Below are 11,901 nucleotides of genomic sequence, written 5' to 3'. Positions count from 1 at the left end.
AAATTTTCTTTCTTATTTTCTCCAAAATGTAAAAGTAAATTTGTCATATGGCAGCTTACATGATTAGCAAGTGATACTTTATGAATGAAAAAAAAAAAATTAAAAACATAAAAAAAGGGATGTTTGAGATATTTTAAATAGTTTATGGAGTTTATATGTCACAAAAACTTAGAAAGTATATGAAAAAGAGAGTTCAAATGGTCTAAATGCAATTAACCCAATAAAAATATCAGCAATTTGATTCGAAATCAATGTAGATGGAGGTATAGGGTTGGATCTTAGTACTAATGCAAGAGATCAATTAAACCAAATTTAGGAGTCAAGAAGAGAGATCTTTTGAGTTATTTGCAATCCGACCTCTTATTTTTTTTTATAACATATATTGTTACTTTGGTAACTTAGGGTACTATAGGTAAAAGTTAGATGAGAATGAGAAGGAAAGACAAAATGAGCATTTTCAATATTTTAAAAAGTATAAAGTTAGTATCCTGGGGAAATGGAAATCCTTATTTAGACTTTAATAAACCAGTGTGTGACATAAAACTTTATAATAGAAAAAAAAAAATATATATATATATATTAGATTGCAAATAGCTTAAAAGATGGAGTGCTAAATGACTTCTTTTTTTTTTTTTTAAAGTGTTATTTGAGAATTTTCCTACAAATAAACTGAAAAAAGAATAATTATACGGAAAGTACTCTAATTATCAGAGCCAGGTTTCGATCCTGGGACCTGTGGGTTATGGGCCCACCACGCTTCCGCTGCGCCACTCTGATGGTTGATAAATACTATAACCAAAATTTTATTCAATATAAAGATCCAGGTCTGATACAATCCACATCAAAATGCTGGATTACAAACTACAAAGCTTGTTTGATCTCCAAAGAGTATACCAATTATCTACAGTAATCTGAAGAACGGAATGAAGAAAATTTTACAGCGGTAGTATAAATTGTCAATATAAGCCGAGTGAGTATATATATATAGCATTTCGCTTATATGGATAAAATTAAACATGTCCGGTTTTTTGGAACTAATTCAAAGCTTCATTTATTCATTAATATAGATACAGCCAGGCTCAACAAGAGAGCTGATGAACTGGTCTCTGTTTTCAGACCTGTAGCTGTCATTATTGCAGAAATGATTCAGACTACTTCCGCAGGGATTGATTTTGTTCATCAGTTGCTTTGTTGCGGATCACCACGTTTGTGTCCAACATAGACTCATTCATCAATCATCCTCAATATCATCAATACCAACCCAACGAGTAAAAGCAAAAAGAAACTCCTTGAAGGTCACTGTTCCGTTTTTGTCCCAGTCCATTTCTTCTGTTTTGATACAAAGAAACAGTTTGTCATGCATACTGAGATATTTCTGTCAGATGGCCACCAAGTTTTTAATATATAATTTAGCACTGAATCTCAAAATAGCATAATTGATGTCAAATATTGGATTTATTACGTATTCTTATTCAACCTTTAAGAAAACTTAAGGAACAAAATATATATGCTGAGTTCACATGCAATTGCAAGAACCAATAGACAGGAAAACCAGGATAGAGGAGGGGCTTGTAATGGACCATAGAGTTAATACCTTGCAGCCTTGACACAAGAAAAGAAACAAAGAAACAAAGAAAAGAAGGATGCAGCATTAGCACATTATCATGGTTCAGAAATTTTTGAGAAAAATGGATCTCATTGTCTACAAGCATTTGTTCCTTTAAGAGAAGATATCAGGGAATGAGGAAACAACTGACCGAATCTTTTCATAGCTATGCGTCCTGAAGAGCGTTCCCCTGAAGTAGTCTCATTTATAGCATGTATCATCTCACTCTTACTTACATATCCGTCCTTATTTTTGTCCAAGAAGACAAATGCATCAACCAACGTCTCAAAAGTTGCCCCAAGATTTGCAAATCCCATCTGTGATGTCTAGTCATTTGGTCATGGAAATGGTAGTATATATATAAGAAAAGTAGAAAGCCATGATCTAAATTAACCAAAAAGGTCATAACATATACAGAAACCAGAACCAAAATAACATACTTTATGTTATAGGAAGAAAAAAAGAAAAAAAAAAACTTAAATGAACTAACTAATTTTAAATGGATTAGCCTAAATGTTTATAAATAGCATCTTCATCATCATCCCTTAATTTTAAATTCATCAAAACTTGAGAACCATGGTGACAAATTATGAACAGTCCTATTTGGTGTCACATCATTCTCCATCTAAGCTCTCCCATTGAAGCACAAAGATTAATTCAGTGCTAACTCATTTATTTGCCAGATTATAATAGCTTTTAAATTGTGATAATCAGCGGCGTATTTCAACTTTATGGGCAGATGAGAAGAGACTAGAACATAACCAACAAATTTGTACTTATATAGAAAGTGAGCTAAGATAATCACAATTAGACCATTTTCTAGAAAACTTGCTTAATCAACAATTTCAAACTTACTTCGTTGTTACTATAATTGTTCCATTGCTATATCAAACGCCAAAGAAGAACTAAACAATGAAATCATGGTAAATAGTAGTCATACGAACTATGAAGGATACTTCTTGTCCAGCCGCTGGCTCCTTCAGAAGATAAACAAGACACAGAAGTACAATAAACTCATTGAATTTCATTCCCATGTCCTCATTTATATCACACGCCTTAAAGAGACCGCTGATCTCATCCTCTGTAGACGAGATTTCCAGCTTCTTGAAACAATGTTTCAGTTCGTCTGGATCTATAGCACCATTGGAATCTTCATCTGATAAGGTGAAATACAATTATTAGATATGAATCTTGAAAAAGAACACGTAAAGGCAACTCAAAGTCCCAAATGTCATAAATAAAGATGTTAATAGTTGGATGACGTCAAATAAGACCAAATTAAATGAGGGTAACTATGAATATATGTTGGGAAGTAGGATAGTGTGTAGAAATAGAAGAAATAGTCTCAGCCATCTCTCATGTGGAATAAAAATTAGAAAGCTACCAAATATGCTGAGCTATTGGCGGCTCCTGGTAAAATATTGGAGCAAACTCTTTTGTTTTCATAACCGGGGCACCGCCTAGTTACCATGTGTGTGTTACAAACTAGACATGTTTTTCTCACATTAGTTACATCTCTTTATTGAAAAGAAATCAGTGGTCAAATTAAATGTTTAACAAGTGGAGGTAGACAAATAAAATGTAGAACAGTAGATATGAACTTTATATCACTTCCAAGTAGATGAAAAAACCCTCATAGTAGAATTGTCAATTATGCACATAAGGTTACTTTATATATCACAGAGGTCAGCAGAAATGGTATCTGTTGCGCTCTGCCTAGAATTATGCACATAAGGTTCTTTATTGAAAAGAAACCCAGTGATCAAATTAACTTTTAACAAGTGGAGCTGGACAAATAAATGTAAATATGAAATTTATATCACTTCCAAGTAGATGAAAAAACTATAATAGCAGAATTGTCAATTATGCACATAAGGTTAATTTACATATCACAGAGGTCAGCAGAAATGGTATCTGTTGTGCTCTGTCTAGAATTATGCACATAAGGTTCCACCTCAAATGCATCTTTCTTATAATCCAGGTTCAGAGCTTCTTGTCCAGAAGGTGACAGTTAATGTATACCATCACGTACTTTGATCTAAATTAAAAATGTTACTTTCTTCTCGATTATGCTCAAAGTTATAATTCCATTAAATTTTGTAGGTCACAAGATCAATCATATCTGACCCAACTGGTTCGCTCTCTATGAAGGAACCCTTCCTCCAAGTGGTTTATTGAGTTCTCCAAGAATGAAATGGAACGATGGGTAAAAACAGATCACAATAAGATCTGGATACAATAGTGCTAACTATATCTCTCTCCAAACAAGGCAACCTATACTGATACAAAGGGGTACAATATTTTGTGGCCACATTTGGTCACGCAGATACCTGCTTGAACGAGTATCAGCTGTATCCACATTAGTTTTACACGTATAGAAATATAAATAAAGCATAAGCAAAAATATGAACAAATGAACTGAGTATTTAAAGAAATATATTATGGACTTATAAATGTAAGTTATTATCCATTTATGGTTCATCTGTTGTCTCAGTCATAGAGATATCCAAAACTTTATTATCATAAGCTATCTAAAAGACCAAGTCCTATCTTCTCAACCAGATAATTCTACATAAATCCGGACCAGCGTCTGGATGCAAACTGGATACAGAAGTCATTTTATATCCTGATAAAATTAGATATGGTAGTGGCATTCACATATAATATCCAACAATTTTCACCCCTATTTTGTAGAATTGTCACTCTTTCAGCTTTGATATAATTACCTACAAAAGAATGTATAGAATTTTTTATTTGGAGATATTGATGCTTAACTCAACATCCAGTAACTCATCACCACCAGATTGATGAGTTCATCTAAGGTGACCGTTTTTTATAATTTTGGAAATAGTAACGAAGAAAAAAAAACATAACACGGAAGATAACTCACCAAATTGCTCAAAAATTGTCTTACAATTTCTCAAACTTTCATCAATTTTTGGAAACTTCATGATTATACTATTGAATGATTTCATGGAAGTTCCTTCCAGTGCCCTTCTCTGCATGGCTTCAACCATCTTTGCCTCTAGCTTTGATTCCGGTGAGCCACGCCTTGATGAGTCACTCCTCCCAAGTGCACCACCCATTTTAGTAGATCAAGTAATGTGCTTACAAGATTAGCCAATTATAGGTATCTAGAAATTAATGAAAGTAATTAGTATGAGAGGTAAAAGTGGTTATAGAGCTAATCTAACTTTGTATATAAGAAAAAGCATACTCTGCAAAAAGAATGATTTTTTTTTCAAACTACCATTGTAATGGCAAGAGTGAGAAACTTTTCACAATTATCTGACAAAACTTTATGAAATTAGTTCCTTTATTTTCTTTTTCTTTTTCTTTTTTTGCATTCAATAACCTCTATCTACATAAAAATGGCGAGTCATATAGGTCTAGATGTGATATTAGGATATATATACCCCTCAAACCCTTGTTTTACATAGCATTGATAATTTGATACCCCTATGAGTTCCACTATTTAATTATATACACTTATATATTCATAGCATTTTACTTATATACACTTCTAGACTGACTTAAACCCATGATTTCCTGAATGTGCAGGGCAAACCATTAATGTCATACCAAATAATGCCGGGCTTTCTCAGTTTCCACATACAACTTTGCTCTCCCAAGACTAAACTATCATTTAGTGCATCAATTACTTTGAATGAGACCTTCTAATACCTAGTATTGAATTTAAGAGCACAAAACAATACACAATCATGAATAGGATAATAAAGAGAATAGAGAAAAGCATGAAGAGCACACAGTATAAGACAAGAAAAATATCATTAAAATTTCAAGTTGTGCGAGAAGAGAGAAGCAATTAATTTTTCATTATGTTATATGTTCATCCTAGAAATTCTAATATATCAACTTCACAGTCACCATCAATGTCATGCCTAAATATGGGAACATGATGGTCGCAAATCTCTAGAATAAAATATAGAGAAACGTGAAAGCCCAAATAATAATCAGATCCTAAAAATAGATTGATTCAACAAAAATGGTATTCAACCTTCAGAGTCCTCACCAATCGGCTTCTTAAATTCCTCCAAAATGACATGTCTTCATGAGCTAAACATTCAGTAAGTAATTTCACTCTATCTATAAATATGTCTAATAACAGAAAAATCAACAATTGATAAATATAATATGGTGCACAAGAGATCATAACTCATATAAAATATTTTTCTCAAAATGAATACATTTTCCAGAATTTTTTCAGAAAAATCAACAAGTGATAAATATAATACGGTGCACAAGGGATCATTACCCATATAAAATATTTTTCTCAAGATGAATACATTTTTCAGAATTTTTTCAAAATATATGAATTATGAATATTGCAATAACTTGCATTTTTGAATAAATAACTCTAAAAATATAATTTATATCTGTTGAAATCTATATCTTAGATAACCAACAAACTGATAAAATGTCATATTATCTCTTTAATTGGTACTCTAACTCGTGGCCTCATTGCACTACTAGTTGCCATCGAGATAACGCCCAAAACTTTTTTAAATAGTCGATCTATCTAGTGTCACAGTAGGTACTTCTACAGTGTCCTACTAATTTTTCGCTAGCCGTTGAGTAAGATTAGAATCACCACGAATGAAAATCCGAAAATCTTTTTCATAATATCACTAGAGTCACTTAGTAGCATGTTACAAATTACATTCCAAGAATCTTTTCCCTAGACTTATCTCTTAAATTGAGTTTCAAATATTTTTTTCACTAGTATAATTCATACTAAGTCAATTCAAATCAAATCATGATCATTTACATCTAGATTCTTAATTTTTATAAAAAATTCATTATGCATAAACAAAAATGCATAGATGTCAATATCTTTTGAATCAAAAAATTTTTGAACTAAATACTCTAATATCATGATGAAATTTTATATCTTATTTGCTGAAAATAAAATGAGATAAATATCTAATAATCAGATCTGTCTAATTATTTGAAAGAGATCATCCTAATATTAAATTTCAGTTTTAATCATGAATACTAATAGCAAATAAAGCATTTGATATAAAAATCATGGTATCACTGTTTTTGCAAAACCAATAAATTAAAATACAAAAGAGATCACAAACATTCAAGCATCTTTCAACAGACTTTATCTAATAAAAGAAAATTACTACTAATTTTTCTAGATTAAATAAAAATAATTGCAAGAAAACTTGCCTTCACGCTTATCCCAAGATCTGATTTTTGAAATTTTCTTAAAATCCACGGTTCTCAATGCAGTCCTTATTCCTACTCTTTTTTTCACCCTTAGATTTTTTTTTCTCTCCATGATCATTAGCAATCCCTATCATCTTTCTCAGTCTCCCCTACATATGTTGATAAATATTATTAGATTTAATGTCATTCCACTAATTGTCGGTAAATATGTAGTGGCATTTTATAAATGCCCATTTTTTTTCCTCGTCTCAATACATACAATGTTGCCCTAACCTTATCTCTCGTAAACTCCTGGTAAGGATTTTCTTCTAAGCCCTATTTTGATACTTAAGAAAATATATACAATAAGAGTCCTACTAGGACAGGGATTCTAATATTTTTTCTTAGTTAAAAATATGACTAAAAAATTGATTTGATTTAATCTAAATCGTAAAATATAAAGGATAAAACTAAATCTATCATTATCTACATAATTATCTCTAATTATTTATTTATTTATTTTACATTCTACCCTCTTTAAACATAAGTTTGGTCCTCGAAACTTCACAACCTCAATAAACAATACTTAAAATTTATAAATAATCATGATCAATCAATTTCTATAGTATTAAAGCTTGAGTCAGCTTAGTTAAAACATTCTACTAAATATATCAAATTTCTACGAAATACTTAAAATTTATGAACATGCCAAATAATTTTCATATAACTCATTATTCTCATTTAACTAAATATCCAAATAATACCATATTAAGAGTTTTTCTCTCTTTCTCTTCCAATGAAAACTTGCAATTTAAAATTTCCTTCATAAGTCTAAATTTCTTCTTTTTTGTTATTTTTTTCTATTGCTCATCCAAATAGATTCTCTTATCAAAATAACGGTCAAAAGCTAATCAACTAATTAACATGGATCTTCTATATAATTTCATGAAAATTGAATTGGTATGATCATAATTCATAAATATTGGCAATAATCAATAAATATTGTCATCAAATATATAACTTGTTGATTCAGTTCCTCTAAAGATTTTTCGCATAATTCTCAATATTTGAATCATAACCTGAACACTTATAAAATTTAACAAAAGTATATAGAGGAAAGAAAACTACTACTAAGTTTTCAAGCATCTTTTAACAGATTTTATCTAATAAAAGAAAATTACTACTAATTTTTTTGGATTAAATAAAAATATGAACAAGAAAACTTGCCTTTCATGCTTATCCCAAAATCTAATTTTTGAAGTTCTCTTAAAAGGCATGGTTTCCAATGTAATTCTTATTCCTACTCTCTTTTTCACCTTTTCACCCTTAGATTGTTGCTTTGCTCTCTCTATTCTTCTCTCTTCTCCTCTCTTTCTCTAGTACGATTTATTCTCCCTTTCTTTTGTTTTTTTTCTCTCATGTACGATCTCTATTGTTTTTTTTTCTCACCTTGATATGTAAAGTGTCACCCCAACCTTCTCTCTCTTAAACTCCCACTTAGGGTTTTCTTCTATGCACTCTTTTTATAATTAAATGAATATATAATAAGAGTCCATTAGGATACCTTCTCTTAGTTAAAAATATAAGGAAATTTGCATATAGCACCCTACTTTTTAACAAAATTACGGTTTACACCCTATATTTTTTTACTATTTGCAAATCAAGTCTTATGATTTAGCGAATATGTGCAAAAAAACATCATGGATTAGATTTGAATTAACACTGTGAGAATATTCCATTAAATAGAGATATTTTATTTTTAAAATAACTAAAAATGCTCTTATTTTTTAAATGACTAAAATACCCTTAATATAACTCAGTTGAGGGCATTTTTATAATTTTTTAGTATAAATAACTTATCCTAGTAGTTTGGTTAAGTTTAACTAACGGATCTAAAAATAGGATATTTTCCCCATATATTTGCTAAATTATAAGGCTCGATTTGTAAATAATAAAAATATAAGGTGTAAACCACAATTTCGTTAAAAGACAGGATGTTATATACAAATTTCCTAAAAATATACATAAAAAATTAATTTGATTTAATCTAAATCCTCAAATATAAAGGATAAAACTAAATCTAGAAGAAGAGAGAGCAAAGCAGCAATCTAAGGGTGAGGAGAGTAGAAATAAGGACTGTTTTGAGAACCGTACCTTTTAGGAGAATTTTGAAAATCAGATTTTTGGCATAAGTTTGAGAGGCAAGTTTTCTTGCTTTTATTTTTATTTAATCTAGAAATATTAGTAGTAATTTTCATTTATTAGATAAAATCTATTAAAAAATGCTTGAATGTTCATAATCTCTTTTGTATGTAAATTTTTTTAGTTTTACAAAAACAGTAATACCATGACTTTTATATCAAATGCTTTATTTGCTATTAGTATTAATGATTAAAATTGACATTTAATATTAGGATGATCTCTTTCAAATAATTAAACAGATCCAATTATTAGATATTTATCTCATTTTATTTTCAGCAAATAAGATATTCTTCATGATATTAGAGTATTTTATAAGTTCAAAATTTTTTGATTCAAAATATATTGGCATATACGCATTTTTGTTTATGCATAATGAATTTTTTATAAAAATTAAGAATCTAGATGTAAATGATCATAATTTGATTTGGATTGATTCAATATGAATTATGCTGGTGAAAGAGATATTTGGAACTCAATTTGAGAGATAAGTCCAAACAAAAGATTCTTAGAATGTAATTTGTGACGTGATACCAAGTGACTCTAGTAGGATTATGAAAAAATTATCAAATTTTTATTGATAATTTTCATTTGTGGTAACTCTAATTTTACTCAACGATTAGTAGAAAAATCAGTGGTGCACTACAAAGATACCTACTGAGACACTATATGGATTGACTATTTAAAAAAGTTCTGGCAATCATTTGGTAACTAGTAGTGCGATGTAGCTACGAGTCAGGGTATCCATTAAAGAGACAATACAATATTTTATCATTTCAATACATATAAATTCTATTTTCAGAATGATTTATTTAGAAATGTAAGTTATTGCAATATTCATATTCATACATTTTAGAAAAATTCTGAAAATGTATTTATTTTGAGAAAAATATTTTATATGAGTTATGATCCCTTGTGCACTATGTTGATTTTATTGTCATTAGACATATTCATAGATAGAATTGGATTATTTGTTAAGCGTCTAGTTCATGAGAACCTGTTATTTTGCAGAAATCTAAGAAGCTTTAGTGAGGACTCTGCATGTTGAGTATCATTTCCATTATGTCATTCTATATTTAAGATTTGTTTATTATTTGAGATTCCGTGTTTCTCCAGGTTTTATTATAAAGATTTGCGGCCATCATGTTCTCAAATTGGGGCATGACAATCAAGATTCACCGGAGCAGGAAGCAACAGAAAGCATGCAGTCGTGCACTTGGGCATGGGTTATAAACAAACATTGGAAATTAAACTCAAGATCACAGGAAAACTTAGAAGAAAAAAAAATACATACTAAGAAATTAGAAGATTTTTTCTTGGATAAATAGAACCTATCAGAACTTCACATACCAAAGTTGAGTTCCATCGACTAATTAGCTAATAAAAGTTATATGTCGAATAATTTTGTAAACATAAATATCATATTATTAAATCTCTACACGTCTGACAAAGGAAAACATAGAAAAATAGGATCAGCAAACACCCAAATGGGCAAAATTTAAATACCCAAATGCCTTCAAGCTAATCCGAAACAATTATACATCAATATAGTTACTTGCCTGGGTTGTCAATGCCTCAATGAGGCATTCAAAGAGACACAACGGAGATGCACGAATACTTGGCCACAAAGAGAAATATCAGGATTGCCGAGATGGGTTTTCTTCAATCTTCCCGGTAACGATTGGAAAGGTGGAAAGTTGGATTAAAGCAAAGGGAATGGTAGGGCTTCTCTCCTTCAATGTGTTGGCTTATTTGGGCCGTTAATTACCTGGGAAGAAGGCCCGTGATTTATGGTTTGCCCACCACGTAGGCAATATAGGTGGAACTAATTCTTATTAGGGTTAATTACACTTTACCATGTGGTTTGGCTAAATTTTATAACACCCTATGTACTTTTAATTTAACCACTTAACCCTGTATAGTTTTGATTAAAACTAATGGTTATTTTTCTTCTGTCATTCAAACAAAATTCAAATTTAAAAATTTATTAGAGATAAAGTTACAGAGAATTAAATAAACTTTTGCAACTCATTTAAAACAATACCAAGAGTATCATATGTTTATACTTTGAGATCTATTTGTATTATTTTATATGAATTAGAAAGTTTATCCAACTCTACAATTTTGTCTCTAACAAACATCTTACCTTCACCTGAGTTTGATCAAATATAATGAAAAAGATAATAATTTTATTTTAGTTAAAACAACAGGTGGTTAAGTGCTTAAATTAATGGTACATACGAGTTTTATAAAATTAAGCCAAATTACATGGAGGTTATTAATTTCTTATTCATGCTAGCCCTAATTAGGTTATTAGATTTTAGACTCCTAGAGTGGGTGATGTTATTTACATAGTAGGGAAAAAACTATCTTAAAAATGATTTTGTAAAATAAACAAAATACCCATCAAATAAGTCGAAAGAGATAAATATATATATATATATACATAGCAAAGGTTATAGTTGTTATTATATCATGGTACCAAGAATTAATGATATCATAGTACCATTAACTTCTTCCTTTTACAAAAATAATGGCAACTTAGGCTGGAAGAAGTTAATTTGCCAAAGAAAAGGAAAGTAAGCCAAGAATTTCACTGCCAAAAAGGAAACATAGTTGCCAGACTTGAGAACAATGTTTATTGATCATTTTTTAGCTTTGGGGCTTGGCCGTTTGGGTTCCCAAAAGCACTGTGTAGACCTATGAGTTAAAAAGTAATACAGCCTCAGATGCATTTATGATCTAATATTATTTGAGAAAATTTCTGCTACTTCACTGAAAAAAGACCATTCAGATGTTATAATGCTCCAGTTCTACTAAGACTAAGAGCATTAGTAACACCCACACAAACAATCAATCCATCACCTACACAGCATAGAAAAATAAAACCATAGCATGGATATCCAGGCCACAAAAACCCC

The 11,901-nt window shown here is 30.2% G+C and overlaps 1 protein-coding gene and 1 non-coding gene across 3 annotated transcripts; both read right to left on the bottom strand.

Moving 5' to 3' along the window:
- Positions 1 to 705: 705 nt before the first annotated feature.
- TRNAM-CAU (transfer RNA methionine (anticodon CAU)) lies at positions 706 to 777 on the bottom strand. Its single transcript has one exon. It is a non-coding gene; the product is annotated as a tRNA-Met (tRNA).
- A 2-nt stretch (positions 778 to 779) lies between these two features.
- Positions 780 to 10,765, bottom strand: LOC140793397 (probable calcium-binding protein CML21). Of its 2 annotated transcripts, none has more exons than XM_073144855.1 (5): positions 10,540 to 10,765; positions 4,497 to 4,740; positions 2,563 to 2,762; positions 1,758 to 1,932; positions 780 to 1,329 (listed from the first exon to the last, which is right to left on the bottom strand). In XM_073144855.1, the coding sequence occupies exons 2-5, from the start codon at positions 4,690 to 4,692 to the stop codon at positions 1,232 to 1,234; spliced, it is 669 nt and encodes a 222-aa protein (XP_073000956.1). In that variant the 5' UTR covers positions 4,693 to 4,740; positions 10,540 to 10,765; the 3' UTR covers positions 780 to 1,231. The 2 variants fall into 2 exon arrangements, with proteins under 2 accessions (XP_073000956.1, XP_073000958.1); XM_073144857.1 differs by having other exon boundaries at positions 4,521 to 4,740; positions 10,540 to 10,701.
- Positions 10,766 to 11,901: the final 1,136 nt, after the last annotated feature.

Source organism: Typha latifolia, chromosome 8, assembly GCF_019914945.1.
Source record: "Typha latifolia isolate L0001 chromosome 8, TyphaL0001v2, whole genome shotgun sequence".
Taxonomy (NCBI): Eukaryota; Viridiplantae; Streptophyta; class Magnoliopsida; order Poales; family Typhaceae; genus Typha; species Typha latifolia.
Note: the sequence above shows the minus strand (reverse complement) of the source record. Positions and strands in the feature narration are given on the sequence as shown.